Source organism: Diceros bicornis, chromosome 5, assembly GCF_020826845.1.
Source record: "Diceros bicornis minor isolate mBicDic1 chromosome 5, mDicBic1.mat.cur, whole genome shotgun sequence".
Classification (NCBI taxonomy): Eukaryota; Metazoa; Chordata; class Mammalia; order Perissodactyla; family Rhinocerotidae; genus Diceros; species Diceros bicornis.
In genome coordinates this window covers 7,201-25,460 of record NC_080744.1, presented here as the reverse complement: position 1 = coordinate 25,460, position 18,260 = coordinate 7,201, and the positions used below count along the sequence as shown (strand labels likewise).

Genomic DNA, 18,260 nt, shown 5'->3' with positions numbered 1-18,260 from the left:
GGTGTGTGAGGAGACTTGACCTATCTTTGAAGCCTTGCCCATCCCCTCCATACTTGACTCTTACAATTCTTGACATTCCTTTCCCCAGGAATAATTTGCCTGTGTCCTCTGGATCCACTTTCCAGCCTATACCTGGCTCTTCCTCCATTATTCTCTCACATATCCTAGAGTTCCCCATTTGTCCTTTGAGTGGGTAGGAAAAGGCCCTTGAAATCCTCCTCTGCCTTATCTGTTTAAGCAAAGGTTTGGACATTTCTTTGACCTCTTGACCTTGAGCTTTGTTCTTCCAGCTAGGTGGATCAGAATGTTGCTGCTGCTGATTCTGGTCTCCTGTGCAGGGATCTTCTGGTTGGAGCTGTTTTCTTGCAGATGTTCCTGGGAGGATCTGAGATGGGTGATTGCGTTCCACATGTTGGCTGAGGAATTTCTGACTTGAGAAGGCCAGAGAGCAGGAAGGACATGGATGGATCTCTGGCTTTTGTTCTGCTGAAGAGGAAGTTTTTGGTCAGGGTAGATGTTGACAAGGCTGCCTGGGCCATATGCCTTGTCTCCTGGTAAGGCCCGCCCCACTGATCATTCTTGCTGTGTTGACACTGCAAGCTCTGCTTCCCACCAAGTGTCCCTTTACAGTCTATTTTTCCATTCCATTTAATTCACTACATCTTCTTCAGAAATCCAGAAAGGCCACCTCAAGGGCCTTTTCTACATAGTGCCCAGACTAGGGACCTTCAAGGAGCATCAGAGGCAGCTTCACTCTATAGATGGGACCGCAGTGACCTTCCCCGTATACAAGCACCTTTGTAGACATTCACTGTGTGACACAGTGTCTGCAGCTATTTTATTCTATTGAGAGATAACAACACTCAACAACTTAGGTGGAATCGTCCTTAGTGACTTCCTATGAAGGGAAAGGGATCTATTAAGTTAGGAGCCACTCTGCCTGGAGACCTACAAATGTGGAAAGCAGGATAGAGTAGTGGTTAGAGAGAGCGTGTGTGAGTAAAGCTGACTTTGAGTCTCTCCATTCAAAAAGACATATTTGATTAAGGACCCCTCTGTGTCGGGATCTCCATCAGGAAGTGGGATTCAGATTGGACAAGACAGAGTGGTCCAGGTCCCACTGACTGAAGGACTCTGGTGTGGACCTGCTGGACCTGCTGCCATGACTAGGTCATGAATTGCTTCTCTCTCACTTTCCCACAAATCATAAAATGAAAGTACACCCCTCCTCAAGCCTCACACCAAGTATTCATACTTGATTTATTTCATTCAGTCTTAGTCTTGAATAGGAAGTCCTGTTTCAAAACATATCCCCAACCAGACTTCTTGCACCCCTACCTCCCATGCATCTGCAGCCAATCCACCATCCTCTCTCACTTGGAGATGAAGTAATCTCTGAGGGGATTCCCACTGCAGTCCACCTTCCAAAAATTAACCAAAGCATCATCTTAGAACAGAGAACATGCCACCTCCAGCTGAAAACTGCACAACTGTTCCATCTCACCTAGGAAAATCCCCAGTGTCTCAGCATGGATCATAGGCCTTAAGGCTTCTACTTATTGATCCAACCTCCTTTCTTACCCTCTGTGCTTCCTTCTATTACCACCTGAGTGGTCTCTCAGCCAGTCCTCAAACACCCCACCTCTTTCCTGCCCTGGGGCTGTTGCACTAGCTGCTCCCTCTGCCTGGAATCCTTTGCCCATAAATAGTTGCACGTCTGAAACGTTATCTCCTGAGAGAGTTCTGCCCTGACCATCCTCTGCCATACCCCACCCTCCCCTGGCATTGATCCCTAGGCACTTTTCCTGGATTAGTTTTCTTCAAAGCACTAATCACTGTCTGATATTATGCACATGCATGCATATGTATGGTCAGCTGCTCAAGAGCAGTAATTCTGATCATCTTGTTCAATCTGTATTTCCAGTTTCTGGAACCCTGTCTGGCACAAAGTATGAGCTCACGTGAAACTAACTGAAATAATGAATGAACACATATCAACATCATACACATATTAGTTAGGAACATGGAGGAAATTAGAAGCAGCAGCTAAAAGAGCCAGAGGAAACTGCCTTGGTGAGAGAGCTGGCTGGTGCTTGAAAACTTGTTTTTTTGCCTCTAAGCCTTTCATCACTATATGTGTGTGAACAAAAATAAAAAATACAAAAATTTTCTTGAGAGTTTGACAAGAAATTTTCACATATTGAGGTATAGGCGTAGCTATTCTTGTTTAAAACTAATTTGGCTTGAACTAAAGAAGCCTGACTTATGGCCTATCAAAAATATATTGTACATTTGCTTTAACCATTAAAGAATGCATTAAAAATTATCTCAAAGTAAAAGAATGGACTCTTTGAAGATAAGAATGCATACTTTCCTTCCTAAGACTCTTCAAGATAAGTTTCCTTTCCCTGACATCAGGGTCATGTTGACCTGCTAACTTTCAACTGAATACCTCTTTGAAACTTTGATGACTATGTATCCTGGGCATGTTTGATGTATGTTCTTTGTTCTGAAAAGGTATAAAACTATACTGAAAACTATGCTTCTCTGGAAAGTTTCTTGCTTTGTGGAGACTGCCTCCCTAAGGGTTATAATCCTCAGCTTGGCTCAAGTAAAACTCACCTTATCTCTCGTATCTATAGAACGGTTATTGGTAATTTGCATCGACAAGTCAAAGGCATATTAAATGAATCATTAATTCCTGAAGCATCTGAATTGAAAGTTTACTGACTTTAGACTGGATGTTACTCGACTTAAGAGTTGGACCATGATAATTCCCAAGGAGAATCCTTTCTTTTCGTTCTGTTTTGAAGAAGAGCAGTGGTGCCCACCTCTGCCTGCCGTGAGCTCTCTCTTCCACTTGCTGCCCCACTTGATGCCCAGCTCCTGGCCGTACTCATCCCCGTACCAGACCAGCAGTTCACAGCCTGGCCTGACAACCTGGCAGGTTCGGTAGAAGATCTGCCTGTGATATTGAAAGGCCACCAGGTTCTGTTCCTCATCATCCCGGGCACAGTTCACGTACCTGGGATTGAGGTGGGCAAAGGGAAAGAAAACCACAGGTGATAAGTTCCCACTACCTGTCGATCCATGTCCAGCTCCTCACCTGATGTTTATGGCCTCCCTGCTCTGATGCTGCCCACTTCCCCCAGCACTCCTCGTGGAACCTTCTGTTCATACCTAAGTCTCTTGCACAATGTCATGTGAATTCCTATCCCCTAGTCCTGCTTGCATGCTCATCCTGCCTAGAATGCTTTTCCCCCCTTGCCTAATTAACCATTTTCCAAAGCCCAATTCCAGACTTACCTCCTCCTTGGTTGGCCCTAAAACCCAGTGACCCGTAGCTTCTCTAGACTCTAAATTCAGTTCTGTTTTATACCACAGAACCCGGTGCTAGATCGTGGCCTCTGCTTCTAGACTAGCGCACATCATTCAATACTCAGCCCAAGTCTATCTTATTTTGAGGGCCTTCTCTAACCTCCCCACACTTTATCTAAAGTACCATTACTTGCCTCCCCCAGGTTCCCGTAGAAAGTAGGAGGTCTCTTTGTCTTAGCACAATAACACAGAACAATAATAGTTTATTCACATTCTGTATCACCTGGTAAAATGAGAGCCCCTCACGGAAAGGGGCTGGGTAATGAAGCAGAGGCCCAGGACCATACTGCAGCTCATTCCTATGCAGGCTTCAGAACCCAGGTCTAATTAGAACCCAGGAAGGAAGGCTTGTTGCCCTCATAGATTAAAGTTTCCTTATTTTAGGTTATCCTGGCACTGTGTACTTCTCAAAAAATAGGAAAATTATAGTTAAATACTCCTAAAATCAATTGTTTAATGTCTGTCTGCAGTAAGTCCTCCGTAAGGACATGGCTTCTGTGATCTGTTTAAGTGATGAACTCTGTTGTCTAAACTGGAGCATAGTCAGTGCTTCATGAATGTTAATTAGATAAATTAAAGTGTGAATTCAGGCTCCTGAAGGATTTTTCTAGTCTCCAAATTTTGTCTAGCATAATGATTTATATTTTGAGGACAAATCCTATATTTTTATCTCGGTTTTTTTCCTAAATATTTCTTGAAATGAAAGAGCATTGTATGAAGAAAAAAGAGGAACAGAGGATGTAAAAGCCATAGAGGGAGGCGTGATGAGAAGGAAAGGAATATCTTCCTTTTTAAGGCTGTAGAGAGAATGTCCCCTATGGAACCCGGAAACCTACTGGCCTCACCTCATCCAGTTGGCCCAAGATTTATCCTTTCCATCCACATACTCATAGCAGTTTCTTCCTTTGGTTATCTGGAGTTCAGAAAAAGAAGTTAAAGCCCTTTTTTGGTGGGGAGGTAATAGAAGAATTATTTTACTTTACTGTCTTTAATACTATTTCAGCCTTCATGGATTCAACCGCCAAATGTGACCACGTGATATGCTCCTTGGTCATCATCTACACATCTGAGTTGATTTGTCCACTCAGGGCAGGGGCCCTGTGAGGGAGGAGCCACTTCTTTGTGTCTGTATCACTGTGCTTCCACTTACCCTCTGATCTTTAAATAGGAGTTCCATGTTCATGCAAAGTCCACTTAGTATACAGAGCTAACCATGCTATCTCCATCCATGGCCCAGCATATAGAAGGTGAGGTCCCACCAATCTACAGAAGGGATGCGGGAAGCCAGAGGACAGGGAAAGAGGTAGGTGCTTCTCACCAGCCAGGAGTATCCGCTGTTGGCTGCCTCTTCATCTTCTGTGATCTGGCCCTCGTAGGGTCCAAAGTGCAGACCCAATGGCAGATCAGATGCCTCATTCCATACTCCAAGCCCAGCCTCAGGGATACCCGATGGTCTGATTCTTAGCCCAGGAGGCAGAGTGAGGGCTGAGCGGTTGGGATGTCCCTTGTCCACTGCACTGTCCTTTACAAATGTAGGGGGCCCATGGGCAGCACAGCTGTCAATGAAGAAATTCTGACATTTCTCACAATCTGGAGGCAAGAGCAACAGGGATTAGGGCAAGTATTGTGCGTGTTCCTGGACATAAAGAACTTCAGAAAGAGCCCAGCACTCACATCATTTAGCCTCAATCTTGTATTCCAAACCATTAAAGGAAGGGAATGATCTGGGGACCAAATGATGAGAGGAAATTATTGTACCAAGACATAACAGCCTTCTTTGTGAGTCGGCCCAGAGGGTCACTTACAGAGGTAGTCATCATCCTGTGGTTCGCTGACCTCTTGGTATGCATGGCCCTTTCTTTCTCGTAGGCTGTACATCTTCACTTCAACCTCCTTTCTCCTGAGTTCTAAGTTGGAGAAGAGTAGGTGAGCGAGGTTGATGGGGTCTGGAGTGTTAGTCCCTGTTTTATCAGAAAACGTGAAATCTCCTCCCATCAAATTATCACCTGTCCTTCTAAATACTCGTTTGTTTTTTTGTTTGTTTGTTTGGTGAGGAAGATTGTCCCCGAGCTAACATTTGAGCCAATCTTCCTCTATTTTGTATGTGGGCTGCCACCACAGCATGGTTTGATGAGCGGTGCATAGGTCCACACCTGGGATCTGAACCCACAAACCCAGGGTTGCCGAAGCAGAGTGCACGAACTTAACCACTACACCACTAGGTCAGCCCCCTAAATACTCTTCTCTTTCCCCCCTTAACTATTGGTTCAGAGACACTAAGACTCCACACTGATTACAGATGCCTGATTCAATTTGTTTCTGGCTCTTCCCGTTATCAGGTTTAACTTCCCAACCTTTCTACTTAGAGAATGGTTCATTCACGTATTTATTCATTCAGAAAATATTTGTTGAGGGCATATTATGTGTTAGGCATTGAGCAAAGGCCTGGGCATACAACACTAAGAAAGTATAATCTCTATGATCAGAGATGGATTTATTGGACAACCTTCACGTGTCCATTCTTTTATATTTAATTTAATGCTTTCAAACAATATATGAATTATGTATCTTTATCTTCACTTTACAGATTAGCATTCAGGAGCTCAGAGAATTTATGAGATTTGCCCAAGGCTCCGATGCTAACTTCAGGTCTCAGCTTAGTCCAGCTTAAACCCAGGCCTATCTAAAGTCCACTCCACATATCTAGGCTGTATTTATCAAACTTTCTAGAGGACTTAGAGGGACTCAAGTCCCTAAAGTATTTTCTCTTACCCAATTTTCGTCTGGAGAGCCGTCCAGAAGTATTTGCTTCTTTGGGAGGAGACACTGGTTTCTGGACCTGTTCAGAGTCACTTGTCTTCTGCAATTTTGCTGTTTCTGACAATTCCTTGAAACTAGATTCGTTACTTAATGGCACCCTGGGCATTCCCTTCAATGTGAGAGTCACATATTAAAAGACAACATATACTTTTTTAGTTCTTTAGGGCTTATGATGTGTTTTCACATGCATGACTTTAGTTAATACTTCAACTACCCTTGGAAATACCTGGGAGTCTGAATAATAGAGGGAAAAGAAAGGGGCTAAGTGGGTAGTGAATCCAAGATTAGAACCCATGTCTTAATGCTCCTTCCCTTCACCTTTCTCTCAAATTTCTCCATAAAAGTGAGAATGAGGGAGGGACAATCCTTGGGAAGAACAGCAGGAGAACTGACAAGGTCTGTGAAAGAAGAGAGTGAGGTTTCTAGAGAAAAAGAGGAGGCTTTCTCTGAACCAGTAGACATTTGATGCAAGAGGAAATGTAGAAGAGTATAGAGGATACAAAACTTATCTGGAAAATGAGGTGACAGAGCAGTGATATTGGGAAGAGAACAAAAAAGTGCTTGGCAGAAACATATCTAGACAATAAGGAAAATGATGCTAAAAATTTCAAATTGCCATATCTTGGGAAGAATATTTGGAATTAGATTAGCTGGTTCCTGTCAATTCTGTTTGAATTATGTTGTACCATTAGCTAATTCTCTTCAGTTTCCTGATCTATAAATTGGCATACATGCTAATTCTTAATGTTACAGTGAACATGAAATATAATATATTCACACGCCTCATAACAATGTTTCCGTCAACGATGGACCACATATATGATGGAGGTGGTCCCATAAGATTAGTATCACATATCCTAGGTAGGCTATACCATCTAGGACACTCTATGATATTCGCACAATGACAAAATCGCCTGACGACACATTTCTCAGAACGTATCCCGTCTTTAAGTGACACATGACTGGAATGTTCACCAAAATGTTTTGTGAGCTATTTAATACAGTATAAATGTGAGATTACCATCCAGCTATCAATTGATCCCCTCGACTGTCTCCATATTTGAAGTCAAATTCACAGATATTATCTGCAGCATTCCTTGACCCTCTTACTTCTAGTTTAATTTGTAAATGTGGAAACACTCATCCAGAAAACATTCAGGGGGCCCTTAGAGGCCCTGAGCTGGGCCTGGGACTTCTGAGAAGAGCTCTCAATGCAGAGGCAGGGTAAACAAATGATTCCAAAAACTATGAGAGTTGCCTAATTAGAGCTCAGATGAACTGTTACTTCCTCCTACAAGAACAGCATTTGAAATCAGTTCTAGATGGGTGAGTTTCTATTGAATAGTGAACTCCTTAAGTCATTTTCTTATTTGTTGTTTCTCAGTCATCAAATCTGAAGCTCCTCAGGGTTGGGAGATGCTTCTTTTTATTAGAGTGGGAGGCTCTGAGAGTGGAAATCCTATCTCCTTCTTCATCTGGGACCACCCACTGTACAAATTGCCCATATATTTGTAAGCTTCCTTTAGTCAGAAGGTCTTAGCACATCTCTCACTTTAGCATAGCAGAAAAGAACTGAGGTTGAAATCGTCAGTCAGGTGAATGATGTAAAGATGTATGAAAAAGGCAGTGTATGAGCTTGTAAGTTGTTTACAGGTGGAGCTTTGAATTAGGTACCACTGATACTGTCATCTCAGGCACATATCCAAACATTTCTGAACCTGTTTCCTCATCTATAAATGGTGATAGTTATAGTACCTACCTCATACAGTTGTTGTAAGGTTTAAGTGAGTTTATTCACATAAAATGTTTAAAATAAAGTCTTAAATATTGTGAAAATAACAAGTGGTAGCTCCTATGGTTGCTGTTCTCATTAACTATTAAAATGACGATGATATTGGACATTGAGCTAAAGAGATCAGGAAAGGAAGGCAGCAGTTCCCGGGGTACTCAGTGCATTCTCCTACTCTTACCTGTGTTTGGATCCATAAGGATGATTTTCTCGTCAACGGGATTTGGGAAATACTCACCTTCTGTTGTTTACTCTGTTCCACTCTGAAGGCCACCCAAGAAGGTTTGACTAAAAGGTAGTGAGAAATCAGTGTTTTGGTTGGTAAACATTTCCAAATTCTGGAGATTTTCATTAGAGATACAGAATCCTGAACCAGAGAGTAACAAGTACAAGGATTATCTAATGATGATTGGAAGATGGTTTCTGCAGTATCATCAAGGCCTATTCTTCTACTGGGGGCATCAAGTAATTTTCTTAAAATGTTGAAAAAATAGACAAAACCTCATCTATGCTTCATTCTATGTTTATTATGTATCTATTATATTTATTTTTAAACAACAAATTCGGCTTTATGGACAAAAAGTCCTCAACAAACTAGGAATAGAAGAAAATTGCCTGGTATAATAAAGGTCATATATGAAAAGTCCACCTCTAACATCATACTCAACAGTGAAAAACTGAAGGCTTTTCCTCTAAGACCAAGAACACAGCAAGGATGCCCACTCTCACCGCTTCTATTCAGTATAGTACTGGAAGTCCTAGCCAGAGCATTAGACAAGAAAAGGAAATGAAAAGCATCCAATTTGGAAAGAAAGAAGTAAAATTATGACTGTTCACAGGTGACATGATCTTATACGTAGAAAATTCTAAGGATTCCAGAAAAAAACTCTGTTGGAACTAATAAACAAATTCAGCAAAGTTGCAGGGTACAACATCAACAGTCAAAAATATGTTGCATTTCTATGCACTAACAAGAACAATCCAAAAAGGAAATTAAGAAAACAATCTCATTTATAATAGCATCAAAAACAATGAAATAATTAGGAGTAAAATTTATCAAGGAGGTGAAAGACTTGTACACTGAAAACTGCAAAACATTCTTGAAAGAAATTAAGGAAGACACAGTAAGTGGAAAGACATCCTGTGTTCATGGATTTGGAGATTTAGTATTCTTAAGATGTCCATACTACTCAAAGCAATCTAAATATTCAATACAATCCCTATCAAAATACCAGTGGCATTTTTTGTGAAACAGAAAAAGCCATTCAAAACTTAATATGGAATCTCACAGGACCTCAAATAGCCAAAATATTCTTTAGAAAGAACAAAGCTGGAAGCTTCACATTTGGTGATTTCAAAGCATATTACAAAACTACAGTAATCAAATAGTATGGTATTGGCATAAAGACAGATATATAAACCAATAGAACAGAATAGAGAGCCCAGAAAGGAACTTTTGGGTATATGGTCAAATGATCCTCATCAAGGGTGCCAAGACTACGCAATGGAGAAAGAATGATCTCTTCAACAAATGGTGCTGGGAAAATAGAATATCCACATGCAAAAGAATGAAGATGGACCCTATCTTACGCCATATACGAAAATCAACTCAAAATGGATTAAAGACCTAAATGTAAAACCTAAACTATAAAACTCTCAGAAGAAAACAAAGGGAACATCTTCATGACATTGGAATGGGCAATGATTTCTTGAATATGACACCAAAAGCATAAACTACAAAAGCAAAAATAGACAAATGGACTACATTAAACTTAAAAACTTCTGTGCATCAAAGGACACAATCAACAGAGGAAAAGGCAACCTACAGAATGGGAGAAAATGTTTGTAAAACATATATCTGATAAGCGGTTAATATTTAGAATATATAAAGAACTCCTACAACTCAATAATAAAAAACCAAATAACTCAATTAAAAATTCGGTGCTATGGATTGAATTATGCCCCCCCAAATTTATATGTTGAAATCCTAACCCCTGATACGATGGTATTTGGAGATGGGGCCTTTGGGAGGCAATTAGGGTTAGATGAGGTCATGAGAGTGAGGCCTTCATGGTGAGATTGGTTTTGTTAAGAAGAAGAGAGAGATCTCTCTCCTTCTCGCTCTCTAGAGCATGCACATACAAAGAAGAGGTCATGAGAGCTCACAGCAAGATGGCATCTGCCTACAAAGCCAGGAAGAGAACTTGACCACATTAGCACCCTGATCTCGGACTTCCAGCTTCCAGAACTGGGAGCAAACAAATTCTGTGGTTTAAGCCACCCAGTCTATGGGTTTTTTTGGGGTGTGGGGGGCGGCGAAGAAGATCAGCCCTGAGCTAATAGCCATGCCAAGCCTCCTCTTTTTTTGAGGAAGACCAACCCTGGGCTAACATCCGTGCCTATCTTCCTCCACTTTATATGGGACGCCGCCACAGCACAGCCTGACAAGCAGTGCATCGGTGCGTGCCTGGGATCTGAACCCAGGCCACTGCAGAGGAGCATGCACACTCAACCGCTACACCTTGGGGCCAGCCCCTATGGTATTTTTTGTAATGGCAGCCAGAGCTAACTAATACTATCGGAAAAGGACTTGAATAGATATTTCTCCAAAGAAGATACACAAATGGCCAACAAGCATATGGAAAGATGCTTAATATCACTAATCATCAGGGAAATGTAAATTAAAACCACAATGAGCTAATATCTTGTATGCCTTAGGATGGCCACTATCAAAAAACCAGACAATAACAAGTGTTAGCAAGGATGTAGAGAAATTGGAACTCTTTCATACTGTTGGTGGGAATGTAAAATGTTACAGCCACAGTGGAAAACAGTACGGAGGTTCCTCAAAAAATTCAAAATATAACTGCCATATTATCTAGCAATCCAACTTCTGGGTATGTATCCAAAAACATTGAAAACAAGATCTTGAATAAATATTTGCACACCGATGGTTATCACAGCATTATTCACAATAGCCAAGATGTGGAAGCAACCTAAATGTCCATTGACAGATAAATGGATAAAGAAAATGTAGTATATACATACAATGGAAAATTATTCAGCCTTAAAAACGAACAAAATCCTGTCATTTGCTACATCATGGATGGACATTATGCTAAGTGAAATAAACCAATCACAAAAAGATAAACACTGCATGATTCCACTTATATGTGAGGTATCTAAAGTAATCAAATTCATACAAACAGAAAATAGAATGGTTGCTGCCAGGGGCTGGGGGAGGAAGAAATGGGAGTTGTTGTTCAATGGCTATAGAATTTCAGTCTTGCAAGATGAAAAAGTCCTAGAGATCTGTTGTACAAAAATGTGCATATAGTTAACAATATTGTACTGTACACTTAAAAATTGTTAAGACTGTAAATTTATGTTATGTGTCTTTTTTTTTTTTTTTGGCTGTTGTTACGTGTGTTTTTTTAACCACAATAAAAAAAAATTGACTGGGTTGGGGGATTTAGCTGAGCCCAGATAAAGATGTGTAGATGTATGGTAAATCACGAGGTACAAGTTCCCTATGAATCCTCTTTTCATGTCAAAACCTTTGTGGACAACCTCATTTGGGTTTTCAGATCTCTTACACTACTTTTAGGAGCCTAAGGAATCAGAAATCCATAGACTGGGAATCAGAGACCTAATCCAAGTTGCTTTCTCATTTTAGTCAGATTGACTCTTCTAAACTCTCCTGTCTGAGCAGCAGAAGAGGAAGTGAGTTTCTCACTTCTGTCTTAGAATGATTGTACTTCATTTTATTCAGCTGATGCTGTCTCTGGTCAGTGACACGTGGGAAAGATCAGGGAGACTACCTAATTCTCTCAAACCCTCCCACAGAATCAACTCCAAGAATCAGGTCCATTCCGGGTAACAAGATCACGTGGTGTGATTAAATATACATAGATAAATCATGTATCTTTACATAATATGTTAATCATTTCCTCTTCTAAGACATTTAATCCAATAACTGAATTATTGTGAGATTAGTGTTAGAAAGCTCTTTGGTGGATTTACAGTTTAATTGAGGTTTCTTCAATTGCCCTTTCATTAATTAACAATGTTTAGCAAAAATAATCTTTTTAAAAAGCTGATAAATTTTAAACATATAGAAAAGTATGGAGAACTATACTGGAAAACCTGTACATCCTTGAGATGTACAGGTACATCCTTGAGATAAGTCACCTTTATCTCAACATTCTGCCACAACGGCTTCAGATATTTTTAGTTCTAAGTCAAAATTAAAAAATAAAGATAAAAACAAATAAATGAAAAACTAACGAAGACACAGCAAAGCCACCTGCCAGCCCTTCCTCCCTTTCTTGTGATAATAACTCTTCTGAATTTGCTATTTCTTATTCATATTCAGATTGTTATATATTTACTGCTTATTAATGTATCTATAAATAATATATAATTATTTTACACATTTTAAAACTTTATATGGGCGGGCCCTGTGGCTTAGCAGTTAAGTGCGCAAGCTCTGCTGCTGGCGGCCCTGGGTTTGGATCCCGGGGGCGCACTGACGCGCCAGTTCTGCGGCCATGCTGAGGCCGCATCCCACGTACAGCAACTAGAAGGATGTGCAGCTATGACATACAACTATCCACTGGGGCTTTGGGGGAAAAATAAATAAATAAAATTATTTTTAAAAAAATAAAAAATAAATAAAACTTCATATGAATAGCCTCTTACTGTACAATATGCTGTTTTTCATCTTGCATGTTTGCTGAACATTTATGTTTTTTGAGCAAACACAGTTTCCTTTGTCGACTGCTGGGATGCAGCTGAGACCTACACCCAGGTGTGCTCCAGAAGGACACCTCTGAATCCTCCTGGCCCTCACCTTGCTGCCTTGGCGTCCATTCTTCGTCAGAATCCTCAGCGTCATCCTCCCGGCGTTTGACGGCCTGCCTGCGGTGACACATGAAAGCTGGTCGAGGGGCCCTGAGACCTGGAAAGAAGCAAGTGCTGTGTCGCAGCAGGGCGGAGCTGGAAGGAGGGACACGGCCCACAAGGCCGGTGAGACTCGGCTGGACGGGCTGGGAGAGCCCGGAACGAGGCAGACGCGAGCTCCGCAGTGCTGGCGCGGCCCGCGCTGCCGCAGAAGAAACCCCCGCAGACGCGTCTCCGCGCGGAGGCGCTGCGGGCCGACGGAGCCCCGAGAGGGCCGCACGGACACAGGCTGCAGGCCCGCCCCGCGCCTCCCGTACCTATGGCGATCAGCGCCTCGTAGTTCCTCTTCACGTTCCTGTGCCGGCGTTTCTCCCAGTCTCCCATCCCCGTCCACTCGTCCTTGGAGAAATACGTGGAAATGTCTTTGAAAGCATCTTCGGCCTCGAGAGAATGACAGATCCCCTCATTGACTTGCTGACACCCGTCAGACCTCGAGCTGGGCGTCCCCTGCCCTGTGCACACGCAGCCCGGGGACCGGGGTGAAAGCTTTCTCTCCTCGAGACCGTGTCCGAGCAGCCGAGCCAGCGCTGAGCGGTCTCCGGGCTCTGCCCGACGCGCAGCAGCGGCCGCCGCTGGCGTCCTGTCCTGCCCCCGTCCGGACGGGACCGGGCCACAGGTCTGCACACTCCCGGGGGGGCCGCCCGCCGCGCAGGCCAGAGCGGGGGCCTCCGGGGGCCAGTCCAGTCACCACGCCCCTCCGCGTCCTGTCCACAGACCCCCCTCCCCCACCGGGGGCCTCCGGCTTGTCCTCCCTCCCCTCCCGTCCACACACCCTCCCCCCTCACCGGGGGCCTCCGCCCTGCTCTCCCCGCGTCCCCCTCGGGGCTCTCCTCTGGGGACCTGGCAGAGCTCATGGTGCCGGGACCGCCAGCCGGGCCTCCCTCCGACTCTGCGTCTCCCGGCGCCAAGGCCCAGGCTCCTGTGGAAGGAGAAGGTGCTGAGATGGGCGACAGCCCGGACTCCGGGGCTTCCCTCTTCCGGCAGGGTGTCCAGAGCAGGAAGATGCGGGGACCCCACGAGGATCAGAGGATGCGGGGGACTCTGCGGGTATCGAGGGGACCAGCCAGATGGAGCTGGATGTTGTTTCTTCAGTCCCCTGTGGCTCCCTCTGAGGAGAGGCGTACAAGGTGCCTGGAGGAAGCGGCGGCGGGTGTCTGAGGGGAGTCCTGAGGCCACCTGGAGGCCCGACTGCTGGGACGGGGGTCAAGCTGACCATCCGGAGAGGAATATTTCTCATAGAGGGTCTTTGGGGATGTCCACCAGGGATTCTGGAAAAACCCGGGCATAAGGCCGCCTCGATCTAAGGGGCAGAGATCTCAGGCTGAGGAGATTTGGGGTCCCTCAGGCTGAGTGAATTGGGGGTTCTCAGGTCGAGGGGATTTGGGGTCGCAGGCTGAAGAGATCTGGGGTCCCTCAAGCTGACGGTATTTATGGTCTTTCAGGACAAGATCTGGGGGTCTTTCAGGCTGAAGAGATTTAGAATGCTCAGGTTGAGAGGATTTGGGATCTTTGAGGCTGAGGAAATTTGGGGTCTTTCAGGCTAAGGAGATTGGTGTCTCTCCTTAAGGGTTCTTTAGGTTCTCTCACATTGAGGTTAGTTGGGGTCTTTGAAGCTGAAGGGATTAAGAGCTAGCTCTGAGGCTGGGGAAATTCGGTCCCTCTATGGGGCTATATTTAGGGTTTCTCTGGCTGAGGGGTTTGGGGTTACTCAGGGTATTCGGAGAGTCTAAGCATTAGGGATTTGGGGTTTCTCTGGGTGAAGGGATGTGAGGTCCCTGAAGCTGAGGTGCCTTGGGTCTCGCGCTGAGGAGATTTGTTGTCCCTCAGGCTGAGGGAATTGGGGTTTCTCAAAGTCCAGAGGATTTGAGGTCCCTCCAAGTTAGCGGATTTGGAGTCCCTCAAGGCCGAGGGGATTTGGAGCCTCTCAGAGTGAGGGGATCTGGGGTCTTCCAAGCTGAAATTGGAAGATCTCGGGCTGAGGGTTTATGAGGGTTTGCACGGCATGGTAAACGCCCCGGGGTTCCTGTCAGCCTCCCCGGCTCTCCTCCCGCGCTGCCCACCCTGGCCGGGCGCCTTCTCCGAGGCCCTGCGCGCTTCCCGCCCTCGGCTTGGCTTGTAACGCCCTGTCAAGCACAAGCCGCCAATCAGCGCCGCGACCAAAGCGGTCCAGACAATGGACAGTCGGCAGGGGTTGAAGGGCGGAGCGTAGGGAGGAAGTGTGCCTGTCGGTCACCGGTGGAGCTCAGTCGGGAGCTCGCGCGGGCCGGGCGGGGCGCGGCTTTCCCCGCCCCTGCATGAGGTCCCGCCCCACCCGGCGGGGATTGGCTGTTCTGGGTCCTGCGCACGTCTGTCAAGAAGCGTGGAGCTCGCCGCTGCAGTCCGGCGGTTTTCATTGATCGAGACCCCGGCGTTGGCGAAAGACTGGCCCGGGTGGGGAGCCAGCACGACCACCGGGCAGCCCTGGCTGAGCCCGGAGCCTCGAGCGCGCGGCAGGTCTTTAGGGTGGACGTGGCCATCCTGTGCTCTAATAAGATTCTTTGCTTGACCAGAATTTAGTCAGGCAGCCCATCTGTACCTTTCCTTGTAAAGTCCACCTCTGAGGCGGACCGCTCAGGTCCCGCAAGAACGGTGTTGGGTGGGGATCTGGGAGTCTAGAGGCAACAGGGAGGGAGGAGGGAGTTTGTAGGTGTGAGACAATCCACTTACTCGCAGATGCCCTGGGTGTTGCTCTGCCCGGCCTGGTTATGGCAGAGGTGCTGGTGGATTTTGTGCCGGAGCCTCCACGTGGCCCTGCTACGGCAGACCTGTTGGCATTGCTGCTCAAGGAAACATGAGAGTTTGAAGAGGTGAAAGCTTGCTCTTCAGGTGCTCAGGAAGGGCTGACCTGTGGTTGTTCCAGGAAGCCTGGTGTCTGGATTCTCCCAAATCTAAATATAAGATAAATAAAGGTAAGAAGCCCTACAAATTCTAAGCCAGATAAATAAAAGAAAATTCGGTCAAGGACAGAGCATAGTAAAACTGCTAACAACTAGAATCAAAGAGAAAACCTTAAGATCGATGGTGAACAAACAGATTACCTTTGAATTAGATTTACAGATGACTTTGCAACAGAAAAATTAAAAGCCAGAGACAATGAAGCTTTATCTTTTTTTGTGTGAGGAAGATCAGCCCTGAGCTAACATCTATTGCCAATCTTCCTTTTTTTCCCCTCTTTTCTCCCCAAAGCCCCAGTAGATAGTTGTACGTCATAGTTGCACGTCCCTCTAGTTGCTGTATGTGGGACACCGCCTCAGCATAGCCAGGTAAGCAGTGCCTTGGTGGGCGCCTGGGATCCGAACCCCGGGCCACCAGTAGCAGAGCATGTGCACCTAACCACTAAGCCACTGGGCAGCCCCTGAAGCTTTATCTTTAATCTGCTGCAAGAAAATAATTTCCAATCTAGGATTCTAACTCAGCAAAATATCACTCAAGAATGAAGCTGAAATAAAGACATTTTCAGAAAAACAAAAACTGAGAGAATATATCAACAGCAGACTCGCTCTAAAGGGTGATTTTTAGGCAGAAAGAAAATTATCCCAGTTGGAAGCTCTATATGCTGGAAAAATTTAGGAAAAATGAAGTATAAATCTAAATAAATATGAACTGCATAAAATAATAATTTGGTTTAAAATGTGTATGGAATTATAATAAATAAAAACAGTAGCGTGTAAATAGGGTGGAATGTAAAGAGATCTAACTCCGTTGTTCAGGAAGAGGGAAAATACCAAGTAATATTAAGCTTTGATGAATCAATGATGCATATTGTAACCACTAGATAACTACTAAAACATTAATTTAAAAAATGTATAGCTACCAAGCCTCAAGCTGAAAAAAGTGGAATAAGATACAATGGAATAAATGCCTCATTTAAAATAGCAAAACCAGGGTGCCCGCCCGGTAGCGCAAGCAGTTGAGTGCGCGTGCTCTGCTGCGGCGGCCCAGGGTTCGCCAGTCCAGATCCCGGGAGCGCACCGACGCACCGCTTGGCAAGCCATGCTGTGGTGGCGTCCCATATAATAAAGTGGAGCAAGATGGGCATGGATGTTGGCCCAGGGCCAGTCTTCCTCAGCAAGAAAAGAGGAGGATTGGCAGATGTTAGCACAGGGCTGATCTTCCTCACAAAAAATAAATAAAATAAAATAGCGAAACCAAAACACGAATAAAACAACAAGAAAATCTCCCAAACCAAAATAAAAGACTTGGAAACAAATAAAAAATTTAAAAGGCTAATGATAGAAATAAAAGAAGCAAATGGAAAGGCATGCTGTGTCCTTGGGCAGAAAGACTCAATGTTGTAAATATGTCAGTTCTCCATATGCTAAGGTAATTGTAATGTCACCCCAATAAAAATAACTTACGGAATTTTTCAAGCTGGTTAAAAGATTATATGTAAAATAAACAAGCTTGAATAGCAAGGAAATTTTGAAAACAAGAGTAATAGGTGGGCTAGCCTATCAGACATTAAAATTTGCTATAAACATTAATATTAACACTGTTTAGTTTGGCAAATGAATATACTGTCAGATCAATATAATCAAACATAAAATCCAGAAGTAGGCCTTGGGAGGGTTAATTTTAGATGTCAACGTGATTGGGCTTGGGGATGGCCAGCTACATAGCTGGTAAAACAGTATTTCTGTTGTGTCTGTGAGTGTGTTTCCTGAAGAGATTATCATTTGAATCAGTAGACGCCCTCAACCACTGTGGGTGGGCGTCATTCAATCCATTGGGGCCCGAATAGAGCAAAAAGGTGAAGGAAGGTTGAATTCTCTCTTGAGCTGGAACGACCTCCTTTTCTTGCCCTTGGGCATTGGAGCTCCTGGTTCTCAGGCCTTCAGACTTGGACTGAATTATATCACCAGCTTCCTGGTTCTCCAGCCTGCAGACAGCAGATTGTGGGTCTTCTCAGCTTCCATGACCATGTAAGTCAATTCCCATAATAAAAATCTTGTTATACAGATCTCTGTATATCCTATTTGTTCTGTTTCTCTGGAGAGCCTCTGACTAATACAGGTCCACATGTATACAGTGACATGCTCATCAAGGAAAGTCAATTTCAATTTGGGGGGGGAAAGATACACTGTTGGAAGAGTGTGGAGAAATGGGCTCTGTCCTGAAAGCCTGGGAAAAGGGGTATATTGGTGCACCTTCTACAGAGATCCTTTTGACAGTAGCTATCAAGACATAACATTCTCATACCCTCTGACCCAGAAATTTCACTTTTCAAAATTTAACGCATAGTTATACTTCCCCTGTATGAAATTAAGTATGT

The 18,260-nt window shown here is 44.3% G+C and overlaps 1 protein-coding gene across 1 annotated transcript; it reads right to left on the bottom strand.

Moving 5' to 3' along the window:
* Positions 1 to 218: 218 nt before the first annotated feature.
* On the bottom strand, positions 219 to 13,803 carry LOC131405250 (histone-lysine N-methyltransferase PRDM7-like). The gene is made up of 10 exons (XM_058540342.1): positions 13,735 to 13,803; positions 13,207 to 13,330; positions 12,840 to 12,947; positions 8,226 to 8,275; positions 6,151 to 6,307; positions 5,184 to 5,285; positions 4,697 to 4,968; positions 4,224 to 4,291; positions 2,832 to 3,025; positions 219 to 551 (listed from the first exon to the last, which is right to left on the bottom strand). Exons 1-10 carry the CDS (start codon positions 13,801 to 13,803, stop codon positions 226 to 228), a joined length of 1,470 nt encoding a protein of 489 aa, XP_058396325.1. The 3' UTR covers positions 219 to 225.
* Positions 13,804 to 18,260: the final 4,457 nt, after the last annotated feature.